Source organism: Felis catus, chromosome A3, assembly GCF_018350175.1.
Source record: "Felis catus isolate Fca126 chromosome A3, F.catus_Fca126_mat1.0, whole genome shotgun sequence".
In the NCBI taxonomy this organism is placed as follows: domain Eukaryota; kingdom Metazoa; phylum Chordata; class Mammalia; order Carnivora; family Felidae; genus Felis; species Felis catus.
In genome coordinates, this window is record NC_058370.1 from 45,119,253 (window position 1) to 45,135,498 (window position 16,246).

Here is a 16,246-nt window from a genome sequence, read left to right on the forward strand (position 1 = left end):
TGGAAGTGTGTTCCTTTCATTACTTTGTATGTATCCTGCCACTGCCTTCCAGCCTGTAAAGACTCTGCTGAAAATTCTGCTAATAGTCTTAGGGTGGTTCCCTTCTACAGAACAAGTTGTTGTTTTCTTTCTGCTCTTAAGATTCTCTCTTTATCTTTAACTTTTGACATTCTAATTATATTTATTAGTGTGGATATTTTTGAGTTCATCTTATTTGGAACACTCTGTGCTTCCTGGATCTGGATGTCTGTTTTCTTCCCCAGGTTAGGGAAGTTCTCAGCCATGGTTTCTTCAAATACATTTTTTGCCCTTGTGTCTCTCTCTTCTTCTGGGACTCCAATAGTGTGAATGGTTTTCTGCTTGATGTTGTCCCATGGATACCCTTAGGCTGTCTTCACTTTTTACATTCCTTTTTCTCTTCCCTGCTCTGTGTAGATGAGTTCCACTGCCCTGTCTGCTGGATCACTGATTCTTTCTTCTGCTTCATCTAGTCTGCTAGTAACCCCCTCTCGTGTATTTTTCATTTAATGTATTCTTCAGCTCTGTGACTTCTGGTTGGTACTTCCTTGTATTTCCTATCTCTGTGGAAGTTCTCACTGTGGTCATTCATATTTCTCCCATTTTTGGTGAGCATCCTTATGACCATTATTTCGAACTCTTAATCAGGTAAGTTACTTATCTTCATTTCATTAAGATTTTTTCTGAGGTTTTATCTTGTTCTTCCATTTGAAACATATTTCTTTATCCATTCATCTGTTGATGGACATTTAGGCTGTTTCCATAATTTGGCTATTGTTGAAAGTGCTGCTATAAACATTGGGGTACAAGTGCCCCTATGCATCAGCACTCCTGTATCCCTTGGGTAAATTCCTAGCAGTGCTATTGCTGGGTCATAGGGTAGATCTATTTTCAATTTTTTGAGGAACCTCCACACTGTTTTCCAGAGAGGCTGCACCAGTTTGCATTCCCACCAACAGTGCAAGAGAGTTCCCATTTCTCCACATCCTCTCTAACATTTATAGTCTCCTGATTTGTTCATTTTAGCCACTCTGACTGGTGTGAGGTGGTATCTGAGTGTGGTTTTTATTTGTATTTCCCTGATGAGGAGCGACATTGAGCATATTTCATATGCCTGTTGGCCATCTGGATGTCTTCTTTAGAGAAGTGTCTTTTCATGTTTTCTGCCCATTTTTTCACTGGATTATTTGTTTTTCGGGTGGGGAGTTTGGTGAGTTCTTATATACACAATGGAATACTACATGGCAATGAGAAAGAATGAAATATGGCCTTTTGTAGCAACATGGATGGAACTGGAGAGTGTTATACTAAGTGAAATAAGTCATACAGAGAAAGACAGATACCATATGTTTTCACTCCTGTATGGATCCTGAGAAACTTAACAGAAGACCATGGGGGAGGGGAAGGAAACAAAAAGTTAGAGAGGGAGGGAGCCAAACCATAAGAGACTCTTAAAAACTGAGAACAATCTGACGGTTGATGGGGGGTGGGAGTTAGGGGAGGGTGGGTGATGGGTATTGAGGGCACCTGTTGGGATGAGCACTGGGTGTTGTATGGAAACCAATTTGACAATAAATTTCATATTAAAAAAAGAAAAAAGAAAAAAGAAATATATTTCTGTTTACTCATTTCGTTTGACTCTCTGTGTTTGCTTCTATGTGTTAGGCAAAACAGCTACCTTTCCCAATCTTAAAGGAGGGAAGGAGGAGCCTATTGTTTAAACTTGTCCTAGCTCTTGGTTGTTTCTCTATCCTTTGTGATTGTCTAAGCAGCCTGATTTATTCGTGATATGTCCCATTTATTGAGAGAGTACCAAGGCTGTCCATGTTTCAAAGAGAGCATTCATTCAGCACCTACTTCCAGGCTGATTCTAAGCCAGACCTTCATGCAGCAGCTTTCAAAGTATTCAAATATATACAGTTCTGTGGGACTACAGTCATAAATCCTGCTCATCTCCAGATCAGGTGACCTGGAGCTGCATCTTGGGTGATATTTAAAAATTTGGGGGCTTCAGACAAGTGTATAAGCTCTTTTCTGGGAGTTACTGGCAAGCTGTAGCAAAGCTAAGGGAGAGCACAAAGTTGGCACCCTCTGGCCTACTTTCTTTGGACACTCCATAGCTGCTAGATGTGTAGCAAACCTGAGGCCTGCCCCTCAGCCTGCAGCTCCAGGACAAGTACGTAGGCCTTTTTCATAGGAAGACCAGGGTGTGTTTCAGTCTGCAACCTGTGCAGTGCCCTAGGGGTGGTAGCCTGCCAAGAACTGCCTCTGTGATTGTTACAGCCCCATGGGACCCAAGAACACAAGCCTCCCTGGCTCCCAGACCCAGGTGATCAAGGAGAGCCCCCTGTGTGGACTGCACCCCTCAGAGTTTTAGCGAGGCAGAGAGAGGGTAAATAGCAGCTCCATATTTGTGAGATCTCTCCCAATCGTGGGTCACTGTGCTAGGGTGAGGTTTTTTGGCAAGATTGAATCTCTGCCTCTTCTACCATCTTGATGTGGCCCTTTATTGTTTGTTGTGAAGGAGCCATTCAGCTAATTTTGAGGTCTTTTGCAGAGGGAATTATTCCATATGTAGCAGTACATTTGGTGTGTCTGTGGAGGAGATGAATTCAGGATCTTCCTATGTTTCCATCTTAGACTGGATGGAACATTTCAAAATAAATGCATCTAGAGTGTAACTTTGTGTTCTCTCTGGTTAATGAAAATACATTTCTAGAATGAAATGAGTTACTTTTATAATTAATCAAATGCTAATGTTACATGAACATTTTTGCTGAATATTATTTTATGTATATGTGATACATTATAATTCTGTTCATTTTGAGGGGGAGGATATATATTTTAGTACCTTAACCTAAAAAAAGTATCTCTCCTCATCCAGGTCTATTAAAATAAGATTAGCCTCTTTGTCGGATACTCCTGGTGTTGAAAACCTTGTTAGCACTCTCATGCTGAATAAAAGTATATTGGAAGATTTAAAGCAATACAATGAGGCTCACAGAGACCCTGTAAGTACCTACTATGACCCGATTGGCTTCCTTTCCCTCATGATATGGGACCATTATGACCCATGTAGTTTCAGCCTTGAGGTTTCCTTGGATCTCAGTTGGAGAATTGTGTGGTGGGGAGGCAGAGGTGGAGTTGGAAGATGGGAGCAAGAAAAGAAAACCTGGGAAACTGGGGTTTAAGGAAGTGAGGGTGTTCTCCTCACTGGTGGCCCCAAGGCAGAGTGCTGGTCAGATATTCTAAATCTTTATCACAGAGATAGAAAATTTGGACTTGATCCAGACAAGTATCCTGAAACAGGATAGATCTCAGGGCTTGGAATAGGTAGATCTGACTGAGGTTAGGGAATGGTAGCTCAGGAACCTGTGGTGCTTGGTGCTTAACCAGCAACACTGGATATCAGACCTATCCAGTCTGATGGAACTCCATTTGACCCTACTGGATGGTGATTCTGTCTAGAGGGTTTTTTTGTTGTTGTTGCTGTTGAGCTGGCTATGTCCTCAGGGAATGGATGAGCTAGGAAAGATCTTGTATGGCAAATGTTGGGTTCTCTTTCTAGGAGTCCTTATGTTAACACTGCTTTCTTGAGGACCATGACAGTTAACTTAACCAGACATGGAACAGCACATGGAGTTGGAGAAATGCTGTTACATTTTTGATAAGTTTTATTTTTTAAAAAAAAGTCTTCTTGAGCTATAACCAATGAACAGCTTGATAGATTTCACAATTCAAATACACCATGTAATGAGCGCCTGTTTTAGGAAACAGACTAACCCCTGCCTGAAGACTAACCCAGCCTGCCTGGAGTTCCTCTCATGCTCCCATTCAGTTACTTTCCCCTCATGTTAATACCACCTTGACTTCTAAGATTATAAATTAGTTATGCCTGTTTTTGAACTTTATTTGAAGGGATTGTACCGTATGTGCTCTGATATCAGGCTTTTATTGCTCAGCAACATGTGAGACTCACACATATTGTGGTGTAAAGTATTTCATTGCATGAATATTCCACAATTTATTTCTTCCTTCCACTGTCATTTGGGAAGGTTTCCAGCTATTGGATCTTTTGAATAAGCACTTTAAGTTTTAAGTCATCCAGAGGGAGACACCTAACACCTGAACACAGTGAAATATTTAATATTTATCAAACAAGTATTTGATAAGGTAGCAGATTGAAAGAAAACTTCTCTCCAGAACGTGTTTTTTTGTTTTGGTTTGTCTTGATCTGTTTGTTTTTTCTTTTTTTTTTTTTTTTTTTTTTTTTTGCTACTTCCCTCCTGGCCTGCTAATGCAGTGTGTTATAGTGCCCTGTTTCTCGAAATGTGGTTTAAGGAGCCATAGAGGCCTCTGAGACATAAATTTTCAGGGGCATCCATGAAGTAACAAAAAAATTGTTTCTGTAATATGAATAAGAAAGTATTTTCCTTTTCCACTGTATTGATCTTCACACCAATGGTGCAAACGCATTGGTGAGCACAGCCTTGGGAGTCTCAGTGTGAATCAAAGCAGCGGCACCAGAGTTCGTTGAGTTCTTCATTGCCATTCACTCATGTTAACATCAGGAAAAGAAAACCTAGTGAGGGCATCGTTGCACAGCAACACAATGGCCAAAACAAAAAGAGTGGTACCACTAGATGCTGGGGAGGATGCAGGGAAACAGGATCATTCACATCTTGCCAGTGGGAATGTAAAATGCTACCATGCTCTGGGAGACATTTTGGCTATTTCTATAAAAACTAAAAATGCAGCAACCATATGACCTAGTAATTGCACTCCTGGGCATTTATCCCAGAGAAGTGAAGTCTTGTACGCGAATGTTCATAAGCTGTCAGAATCAGCCCAGATGTCCTGCAACAGGTGAATGGGTAAACTGTGACGTGTCCATGCCATGGAATAGTACTTAACAATACAAAGGAATGAACTGCAGGTTTATTCATCAGCTTGGATGAATCTGCAGAAAATTATGCTGAGTTGGGGTGGGGGAAGCCAAGCCCTAAAGGTTACATACTGTATGATTCCACTTACATTACATGTTTGAAATAACTCAGTTTTAGAAATGGAGAAGAGATTATTTGTTGCCACAGGTTAAGGGCCAGAGGAAGGCAGAAAGTAGATGGGTGTGGTTATAGCAAGGTAATTCAAGGGATCTTTTGTTGGAACTGTACTGGTGGATATATGAACCTACACATGGATAAAATTGTGTAGAACTTGATACACACACACACACACACACACACACACACACACACATCAATGTGCATTCCCTGCTTGTCATATTATGCTAGAGCTTTGCAGAATCTTACTATGACAGGATACTGGGCAAAGTGTAGAAGGAATTTCTCTATTTCTTTTTGAAAAAAAAAAACATTTATTTGTTTCTGAGAGAGAGACAGAGACAGAGTGCAAGCAGGGGAGGGGCAGAAAGAGAAGGAGATACAGAATCTGAAGCAGGCTCTAGGCTCCGAGCTGTCAGCACAGAGCCCAACATGGGGCTCAAACCCACTAACCGTGCAATCATGACCTGAGCTGGCTGCTCAGCTGACAGAGCCACCCAGGCGCCCCTGTCAGTATCATTTCTTACAACTACTTGTGAGGCTACAGCTATCTCAATATAACTTTCAATAAAAAAAGAAAAAGAAAAGCCAGTTTCACTCGAAGTGGTAAAAATTACTAACTTAATTAAATTTCAATCCTTAAGTACCTGTATTTTCAATATTCTGTTGTGGCAAAATGCGAGGTGCACATAAAGGTCTCCTACTGCAGACTAAAGTATGTTAGTTGTTTCAAGAAAGAGCATTTCTGCAATTGTTTGATTTTCATGCAGAACTAGCCCCTGTTCTCATGGAACACCACTTTTACTTGAAAGAACAGCTGGCAGACAAAATATGGTTATTCGGTCTCGGTCTCGAATACTTGGCAGACATTGTCTTAAAAATGAAAGACGCAAGGCTGTCACTCCAAGGGAACATTTTTCCCTGTGATAATATCCAAGCTTTCAATAAAAAAATTAGAATTTTGGAAAATCAGTATCTTTCATCATGAGCTTCACAGCTTCCAAAAATTTTAAAAAGTTTTTCTGATGAGGCTGGTGGCAATGTCACCAAATGTGATGCTTTTAATTTTTTTTAGCATTTATTTATTATTGAGAGACAGAGCATGAGTGGGAGAGGAGCAGAGAAAGGGAGACACAAAATCTGAAGCAGGCTCCAGGGTCTGAGCTGTCAGCACAGAACCCAGTGCAGAGCTCAAACTCACGAACTGTGAGATCATGACCTGAGCCAAAGTCAGACGCTCAACTGACTGAGCCACCCAGCGCCCCTGATGCTTTGATATTTTATCATAAATCAACATTTGGAAAATCTGTGTAAGCTTGGTGAACCAATATTTTGTAGATAACACAGGATGTTACAACATCACACATAGGTAAAAAGTACTCACGTGAGCACAAAGTTTACTGATATGGTTTCAGCTTCCACAATGCAATTGATCTTTTATTTTTTTATTTTTTTAAATATTTATTTTTGAGAGAGACAGAGCACGAGAGGGGGAGGGGCAGAGAGAGGGAGTCACAGAATTGGAACCAGGTTCCAGGCTCTGAGCTGTCAGCACAGAGCCCGACGTGGGGCTCAAACCCACGAACTGTGAGATCATGACCCGAGCCAAAGTCGGAAGCTTAACCAGGCGCCCTGCAACTGATCTTTAAAACAGTACCACTTGTTGAGCATCAGAGAAGAATATCCATAATTATCTGAAAGATTATTTAAATACTTCCCTGTTTTCTAGCTCTGTATCTTTGTGAAGACAGATTTTTTTTGTATATTTCAACCAAAATAACATATTGCAGCAGATTGAATGAAGAAGCAGATATGAGCATCCAGCTGTCTTTCATTAAGCCAGACATTAAAGGGATTTGAAAAAATATAAAACAATGCTACTCTCCTCTCTAAATATTTTTGTCAAATTTTGAATTTTGTTTTAATTAGTAAATTCAACAAAAATGAATCAACATCAAAATTTTCCCAATTTTAATTTCTAATATAGAAAATAGTGATAGATAGATATTACACACATAAACCAAGCTCTTTGGGGTCCTCAGGGATTGGGGTCCTGGGATCACAATATTTGAGAACCACTAATGCAGAGCTAAGGAAAACAGATTCCAGGTCAAAGGGACTGTGGTTTGAATCACAGATCCAGCCCTTACTAACTGGAAATCTCAGCATGTTACTCAGCCCCCCAAGCCTTATTTTCTGGTAAGTGAAATAGAGAAAATGATAATATTCATAGGAGTGAGGGTTCAATGAACACAGGGAGGACATTTAACTTAGTACATGGTCCAAAGGTAGGATGTTGGCTCTGACCGTCATTGTTGTTAGTTACAGCCGACTACTGACTGCTTACACAAACCTTGATGGTTATATTTTAAGGGCCTTAAAATATATGCTTATCTTTTCAGGATGGAACACCACTGAAAGCATTTGTAGCTGAAGTTGCAGAACAAATAGTTGGCATTGCAGTGATCAGAGATGAAATGGTAAATTGCAAAATAGACATTGATTTCTTGGATTGTGCCTTTTTATATCATGAATTAGCACACAATACCTCTTTTTCATTTTTGTTTATTTAATATGAATGCCTCTTTTTTATAAGGATTTCATCATCTGCTTGGTTGATTTTCAGTTTCCCATTTTTTCAGTTTAAACTATTTAAAATATTACAGAGAATATATGAAAAATTCACATTTTATAAATTCATATAACCAGGGTGCCTGGGTGGTTCAATTGGTTGAGCGTTCTGACTTTTGATTTCAGCTCAGGTCCCGATCCCAGGGTTGTGGGATCAACCCCCACATCGGGCTCTGCCCCGAGCATGGAATCTGCTTGAGAGTCTCTCTCTGGGTCTCTCTGCCCTTCTCCTCTACTCATGCTCTCTCTCTCTCTAAAATAAAAAATTAAAAAATTAAAAAAATTTTCAAATAACCTTCCACCAGGACCACCGCCACCAAAAAATCAAAACAAAACAAAAAACAAACAAAAAAGTCCCAGTGCTCCCCAAAGAATTACTACTGTTAATAGTTAGGCATTTATTCTTTCCTACATTCTTGCTTGCACATAATTAATTACATGCACTGTGTGTGTGTGTGTGTGTGTGTGTGTGTGTGTGTGTGTACGGTCAATTGGACAAGTAATTTTTTTTTTCCTAGTGCACAGCCAATTCTTCTGAAGTATTTATTGCTGAGTAGTTCATTATTTTACTGCTGACTTAAAATGTCACCTTTACATGATTCCATATGCCTGTGTCTATTTTTAAACCCTCTTTTCTGTTCTGTGGATTTACTTGTTGATATCTCTTGTATTATTATGTGCTTTGGTATCTGATAGGGGAGTCTTCTCTCATTTGTCTTTTTTTCTAAATTCTCTTGGTTTTAATTAGATATTTCCTTTTCCAGATAAGCCTTGTAATACTTACTATATGAACTTATTTGCACCTTTGTGGTTTTTGTAGAACAATATAGGCAGAATCAACAATTAGAATATTGAGACTTTCTCGGGGCATCTGGGTGGCTCAGTTGGTTAAGCGTCCTACTTTGGCTCAGGTCATGATCTAGTGGTTCGTGAGTTTGAGCCCCAAGTCAGGCTGTATGCTGACAGCTCAGAGACTGCAGCCTGCTTCTGATTCTGTGTCTCTGGCTCTCTCTGCCCCTTCCCTGCTTGTTCTCTCTGCCTCTGTCTTTGTCTCTCTCTCAAAAAATAAATAAACATTAAAAAAAATTAATAAATAAATAATGAAATATTGAGACTTTCTAGGAACATGGCTTTCTGTATTGGTGGTAGTGGTGTTGAATTATTTCGGGTTCTTCAGTAAAGTTTTGTGGCTTTTCACGTACAGCTTTCTTGTGCCAGATACTTTGCCCCTGTAGGTTTACTCTCTGCTCTGTTCTGTTTACTCTCTGACTCTAATTGGATTTGGCCAAAGGGGAACCCTGATGAGAGGAAGGGAGGAGAGTGAGATTGGGATGCCCTCAGCTGGCTGGTCTCTCCACTGAGTTTTCTGAGCTTTTCAAGGTGGCCTTTCTCCAGCACCCTCTCATTTTGGATTCCAGTAACTAGCACCTCCCATGCCACCCACCTAAGGTGGTGTTAGCTTGCAGTTGCTGCTACACTGTCCCCTACTGGTTTCCCTACACCCTGCCCCCTCCTTGTAAGTAGTCTTTTTGTTTTAACCCACCTCCAGTTATCCTAATTTGAACATACCATCTGTTTCCTGCTGAGACCCTGACTGATACAGTCCTGAACATTTATGATTTGTTTCTACTTGTTTTATACTTTTCTGGGTATTTGGGGTGCCTGGGTGGCTCAGTCGTTTAAGCCTTGGACTTAGGCTCACAGTTTGTGAGTTCGAGCCCCGGGTCAGGCTCTGTGCTGACAGCTCAGAGCCTGGAGCCTACTTCGGATTCTGTGTCTCCTTCTCTCTCTGCCCCTCCCCCACTTGTGCTCTGTCTCTCTCTCTCTCTCTCAAAAATAAATAAATGTAAAAAAATTATATTTTTCTGGGTATTATAAAGAGATACTTTTTTTTCATTGTTCTAAGTGTTTATTTTGGTATGTGGGAACAATAGTACTTTTTGTCTTGTGATCTTATATCCAGCCACCTTTTTGAAGTCTCTTTAGCTCTGAGAGTTTTCAGTTGAATCTCTTTTCTGGCACAGTGTCACTTCTTCCACATTGTCTTGACCAAAGCAGTTATAGGGCATGCTCAGATTCTAGGGATGGAGAAAGTGACTCCACCTCTTGATGCTGAGAGTGTGGCAAGGTCAGTCTGCCAAAGAGCATGCAGGATGCAAGTTAATCTTGTGGCCATCTTTGGAAAATAGCCTTATTTTTAAAATATTTATGTCTTATTTCTTTTTCCAGTTTTGTTATATGTTTAGAATAACATTGAATAGTAATGTTTATAATGGATACTTATGTGGTGTTCTTAGTTTTAATGGGAATGATTCTGTATTTTCCTCCATTTAGTATAATATTTGCTGCAGGTTTCTGGGAGGCATCCTTTATCAAGCTATAAGGAAATTCTCTTCTATTTCTTTTACTAAAAGTTTTTATTATGAATGAGTGTTGAATTTTATCATCAAATATGTTTTGGCATTTATTGAGATGACCATACGGCTTTATTCCATTAACCATTAATGTATCTTACACTATACTTGTTCTTTGGTTTATTTCTCTTTTTGATTCAATGTATCTTTGAATGATTTTTAAAAAATTTTGTTAATGTTTATTTTTGAGAGACAGAGACAGAGTGTGGGTGGGGGAGGGGCAGACAGAGGGGAAGACAGAGAATCTGAAGCAGGGTCCAAGCTCCAAGCTGTCAGCCTAGAGCCGAACACAGGGCTCAAACTCACAAACCATGAGATCATGACCTGAGCTGAAGTTGGATGCGTAACCCACTGAGCCATCCAGGCGCCCCTTGAGTGATTTTTTTAGAAAGGGTGATAGGTGGTAGGGTCTCTGAGTGCATGCATATACAAGAAGTTTTTATTTTGTTCTCACCCTTTAATACTCATCAGGCTGTATATGGAATTTTTATGCCAATTACCTCTCAACAGATTGTTGACATTTTTACTGTCATGGTTTTCTAGTGTCCAATGTCACTGATAAAATGTAATGTTATATAAATAAATGTATATTTGTTTGCTTTCTGTCTTGAGAATTAGTTTGTTTCTTTTCTATCCCTGAAACTCTGAAATTTTACCAAGAAGTAACTTATGCCTTTTCTGAGTCATAAGAATATCTTTCCTCTATGATTTCATCATTTTTTCCCTTTTAATTTATTCTCTTCTTTTTTTTTTTTAATTTTTTTTTAACGTTTATTTATTTTTTGAGACAGAGAGAGACACAGCATGAATGGGGGAGGGGCAGAGAGAGAGGGAAACACAGAATCGGAAGCAGGCTCCAGGCTCTGAGCCATCAGCCCAGAGCCCAACGTGGGGCTCGAACTCGCGGACCGCGAGATCGTGACCTGGCTGAAGTCGGACACTTAACCGACTGCGCCACCCAGGCGCCCCTATTCTCCTCTTCTTGAATTCCTTTTAATTCAAGGATATTGGACCTTTGGAATTGCACCTTCACTGTCTCTTAACTTTCTTCTCATTTCTTTATCTCTTGTACTTCTTTTTTTTTAACTTCCTTTTTTTTTTAGTTTATTTACTTATTTTGAGAAAGAGAGAGCGAGAGCACAAGGGTGAGTGGAGGAACAGAGAGAGAGAGGTAGAGAGAGAGAACCCCAGGCAGGCTCCACACCATCAGCACAGAGCCTGATACGGGGCTGGGACTCATGAACCATGAGAGCATGACCTGAGCTGAAACCAAGAGTCGGATGCTTAACCAGCTGAGCCACCCAGGCATCCCTTCTCTTGTACTTCTTACTCTTCATTCTAAGAGATTCTCTTGATTTTGTCTTCTGGATTTGTAATTCAGTCTTCAGCCTTGTCCATTCTGTTATGCAGGCCTTCTATTGGAATTGTCATTTGAGGGTTCGTATGTTTAACTTCCAAGTCTTTTTTGTAGCAGCTTGTTTGTTATGTTATATGCAAGGTCCTTCTTGTTATCTCTGAGGATACAATAGAATTTTTTTCTAAAAAAAATTCTCTTCCGTTCCCTGACTGACCTCTGTGTCCCCCTAGAGGAAGTTGTATGTTTCTTTCTTCTGATCTTTTGCATTTGTCAGTTTTCCTTGGAAGTCTGACCATGTCGTACCTGAAAGATTATAACATCAGTGTGGCTGGCTGGCTTCAGTATCCTCGACAGTTGTGCTTCTTGCTTCTCCCCTGCGTCTCTCAGTCACGAGGAGAGCTACCCAGCCCTCTGTCAAATTGGGAGGTGGCATCGGTTGTCTGGCTTCCTCTTGTGGCCTTGAATGTAGATGATCCCGGCAGACAGTAGGCCTTTGAGGGGCCCAAGGTAAGAGGGTGTAAGCTAGTGTTAGAAAACTTTGACATGTTTTCTTCCAAGGTGAAGAAAACTATCTTACTTCTGCGTCCCCCATCATGCCACCACCTCATTATTTAAAAAAAAAAATCTTGTTGTTATTTTAAGTGGTTTGGGATGGGAAGAAAATTAGGTGCACATGGCCCATCTGCTGTTTTGAGCCAATAACATCTGTTGGCCCTTTGCTTCTTGTTTTTCAATGATTTCTCAGCCCTATGCTTATTACTCATTTTATTTTATAATGAGGGATGCCTCCTTGGTAATTAAAGAAAGGTCTTAGGTGCTAAGGCAGTTGTAGGGTCAGCCCAGATGGAAAGGTCAGGCATTACCAGAATTGCCCTCAGATACCACCACTTCCCTGGTTATCCTGAGCCCCATTTCCTCTGTGCTTTATAGCAGAAGCTTTAAAGGCAAAGGACCTTGACAGGCTTGGATACAGACTTCAGTTTTCCTGAATTTTCTAGCGCCAGCTTTGCCAATCACAGAGCAACTCAAGTTCCTTGCATTCTCCAATCCTTCTTTTTGAAAGTATGCTTTTAGGACAGTTCTACTGTGGAAAATAAGAAGAAATATAAGTAGGTGCTTTCCAATCTGCATATAGTTTGATGTTTCATGCATATCAGGTGTGTTTACTGCTCTTGTCATGAAAGAAAGTCACACTCACTCAGAACAGCACCCCACCCCACAGTGTCCACTACTGGGAAGTGAAGCAAGACAGGCTGAATCAGTACACAGTTAGCATGGTTGAGCCCCTGCTTCCCCACCCACAGTGCGGGGGCCAAAGAGTGGTGGTCAGAACTGGACCCATAGAAGCAGGAGCAGAGTGCCCGATATTTTCTTTTATCAGTAAACACTCACTAGTCTTTAAAATTACCTTCCACGATGTAAAAATAAGATACCTCAGAAGCATAAGATGTTTAGGGAATGCCTATGGACGAGGCCTAGCCTTGCAGTTTTCCTGTAGATCAGTCTAACCACACATGCCAGTCGAAGGATGTGACCGGTGAGATGACATGTTTCCACATTAATAGTGAAGAGAGAATAGTAATGAGTCCAGAGAACATTGGTGGCTGTTGCTTGTCCCACTGCCGAATTTTGTACAGGCTCAGTCAGTCGCACTGACAAGCTTGTCCTGTGCTTGTCTAACACTGGGAAAAAGGTGTTGTCCTTTCCCCTGGTCCCTAGCAGAGACTCAAGGCTCTCTGGGTTTTTAGCAGCCACGGCTCTAAGGAACAAATTCCAAAGCTGTGTAGCCATCCTTCAGAGACATGCCATCAGAACTTTCAGAAGACCTAATTTTCAATTTTAAAAATTTGAACAATCAAAATGAGGTAGTAAATCACTGGAGAGATAAGCACATTTCTAACTACTATACCTAAAGTAATTAAAATTTTTTCTTATCATAAAATGCATGCCACTTGTTTAAAACATCCTTTAATGCCCTTTCCCCACCTCTTTTTTAGGATATAGAGTACATACGATCCCATTACAACATTGAAGATTTCATCTACTTCAGTCACCACCAACGGGAAGAACATGGGCACTTGTATCACTTTGCCCTGAACCCTATTTTTCGGCACTACACCAAGTTTTTTCTGAAGGAGATCCTCCGTTTAAGCTATAAGTCCTGTCTCTACTATCCTGTTTACCCACAATCCAGGGAAGACAAGGTAAAAGAATATCATAATGCACTTTTCCAGCACATTCACGATGTCATTCGTGTTGTGTGCCATATTTTATTCCTTCCTTGATCAATGGATTTGAATTATAACAGGGCTATGAATTTCAAATGGCCATATTGAGTTTGGCCCTTTTATTACACTATAGAGAAAGTCCAGAAGACTGAATGTCTGAAACACTCACAATCATAATTAGTAGAACAATTTGTTGGCTTTTCCATATTGACAAAGCAGAGACTGGAAAGTCTGCAAAAATGCTCTAAGGGACATGAAAGTCAAATGATTTCTTATGGTGCATTAGTGAAATGCCATAATGATCCTATCATGCTCTTTAAACAAAGAGCATTTTGGTGTGAACTCACAGAACAAATCAGTTCAGTCCTATAAGATTGCTGTGCTATCACGGCATTCCAAATAGGCACTATAACCACCGCCATAAGAGTGATGGATAAAAAGTGGAGATGTGTGGTGCTGACATAGCCTTTATGTAGTAAATACCTGTATAAGTCTCCCTAGCATGTTATACTTATGAAGACTCATACTTTGTAGTAAGCACTGTCTAGTGTATAAGGTCTAGTGCACAGATAGTAAGCTCTTCTTCCTGTTTCCATCTTGCCTCTACTTATCCCACTCAGTCTTCAGAGCACTTTCCACTAGTTAAATTATGCCTTTTGCCATGAAAGCAGAGGTGTCCGTCTTGTTCAAAGCTGCATCCCAGTGCCTAGAAAAGTCACACACATGTACACATGCCTGTCACTGACAGCTGGTCCTCAGCCTGATACAGATTTGAGAAGCTATTAGGTTCAATCACTAGACCATCTAGTTGTCCCATCATATCCCATTCATGACCAAAAACTTTCTCATGCTCTGCCCAGAATCCTTGATGTGGTCACATTTTTTCTTTGTTACCACGAATGAGCCAAGCAGATTTTTAAAGTAAGCTTATTTATTAAACTTCAAACCAGTCTGAAGCGTATCAGTAAAATTCCCTTAACAATAATTTTGCCAATGCATCTTATTTAACAAAAGCCTTTGGGGGAAGAAAAGAGGGAATGGGGAAGAAGAAAAAACATGGAAGGGATTTTCAGTGAGATGCACAATATGCTCTAGTGATGATCATTTTTCCTATCAAAGTGTGGTGCCGTAGCCATGTGAACGCCCTAGATTTGAACCTCAGGAGATAGAAAGGTAACAATTCTGGAAGATCCTGATCCTCCCCCCAACCCCCCGTTTCTTTTTACTATTCATTTGGCCAGTGGCCAGTGTGGTGACCTTCAGGATGTGATACTAAATTCTTACTTTTTATTCATGATGTTACCTGCATGCGCCCCGTTGGTATGAAAGTCCTTTTGCATCATAATAAAAAAAAATATCTTTGACATTTCATCAAACATTCACATATTTATCTCAATCATATAGAATTTGGAATGTGTTATACACCATTTCACATAGGATATAGAAACACATTTGGAGACAGATTTCCTCACAGTCTGCACTTGCAGGTGATTTACACACATACCTTTCTTTAAACACGTGTAAGAAGCTGTACCAGATAAATTAGGAAAGAGTTTCCAAATTCTGCTATAAATTCCCAGTTGACTATAATAAAAGTGAATGTTAGGCTTGCTTTATCAAGATGATTTTCTCCACGCCCTCCTGTGAGGACATGTATTAAGAGATCCTCCAGGCATAAAAGCAGAATTCTGGCTAGGAACTCCTGGGCTCTATTTTTCAGTGTATACAATCAGGGTGTGAAGTTCAGTAGTGAAGGATTTTAGAAATCCCTTTTAGAAGCTCTTAGAAATGCCTGGGGGCTGTTTTTGGAACAGCAATAAGTCATATGTAAACCATCTTATTTATTAAACTACACCTAATTTTAGTTCAATTTTATTTGTTTTGCTTTCCATTTTAAATTCAGTAAACATACTAAAATTTTGGATTCACAGTTTAACTCTTGAGGTTTAAATGGTTGAAATACCCTGAGTTAGTTTCACCAGAACCCCTGAGGGGGTTCATAAATGTGAAAGAAATAAAAATCACCGTGTTCAGTTTTCTCTGCCAAGTTTTAAAAGTGGGGTAAAATGTATATTTTGACGCATTCTCCTAAAACATGGTTTATCATAGTCTATTTCAGTAAGCATAAATCCAGCTCATAATTTAGCATTAATATAAGTCAAAATAATAGGATCCAATTTCTGCACCCGCACCCCACTTTCTGATCTCATGTTTTTGTTTTAAAACGCTTGTTTTATCAGCAAAAGTCCAGTTGAAGTGGCTGTGACTTTCACAGACAGGAAGATTTCCACATCTGCACTCAGCCTCCTCTCAGATGACATTTTTATCTATGTGCCTTCTTAAAGCAGCTTGTGCCAAACACGCAAAGGTTAACAGGACGCAGATAACACAGCTTAATGGGGTCAAATCAAGCTGATTCATGATCACTATGGAGAAGAATATCCTCCTGGGGAAAATACTTGTACTGAAAAATCCCATAAACCAAACCACTTGTTTATCTGTCATTCCCACAGAGATAGTAATGTAATTACTCTC

General features: G+C 40.0%; 1 protein-coding gene across 9 annotated transcripts in view; it reads left to right on the forward strand.

The window, feature by feature from the left end:
* Nucleotides 1–16,246, forward strand: part of CFAP61 (cilia and flagella associated protein 61) — a 285,236-nt gene that overhangs the window by 119,884 nt on the left and 149,106 nt on the right. For 8 of the 9 annotated variants that reach the window (XM_019826885.3, XM_019826883.3, XM_011280983.4 and 5 more), the window contains 3 exons: nucleotides 2,903–3,029; nucleotides 7,484–7,561; nucleotides 13,481–13,687. In XM_019826885.3, coding sequence (XP_019682444.3) covers nucleotides 2,903–3,029; nucleotides 7,484–7,561; nucleotides 13,481–13,687 — 412 coding nt within the window. The remainder of the gene's footprint in view (nucleotides 1–2,902; nucleotides 3,030–7,483; nucleotides 7,562–13,480; nucleotides 13,688–16,246) is intronic. The other variant, XM_019826881.3, reaches the window with a different exon arrangement.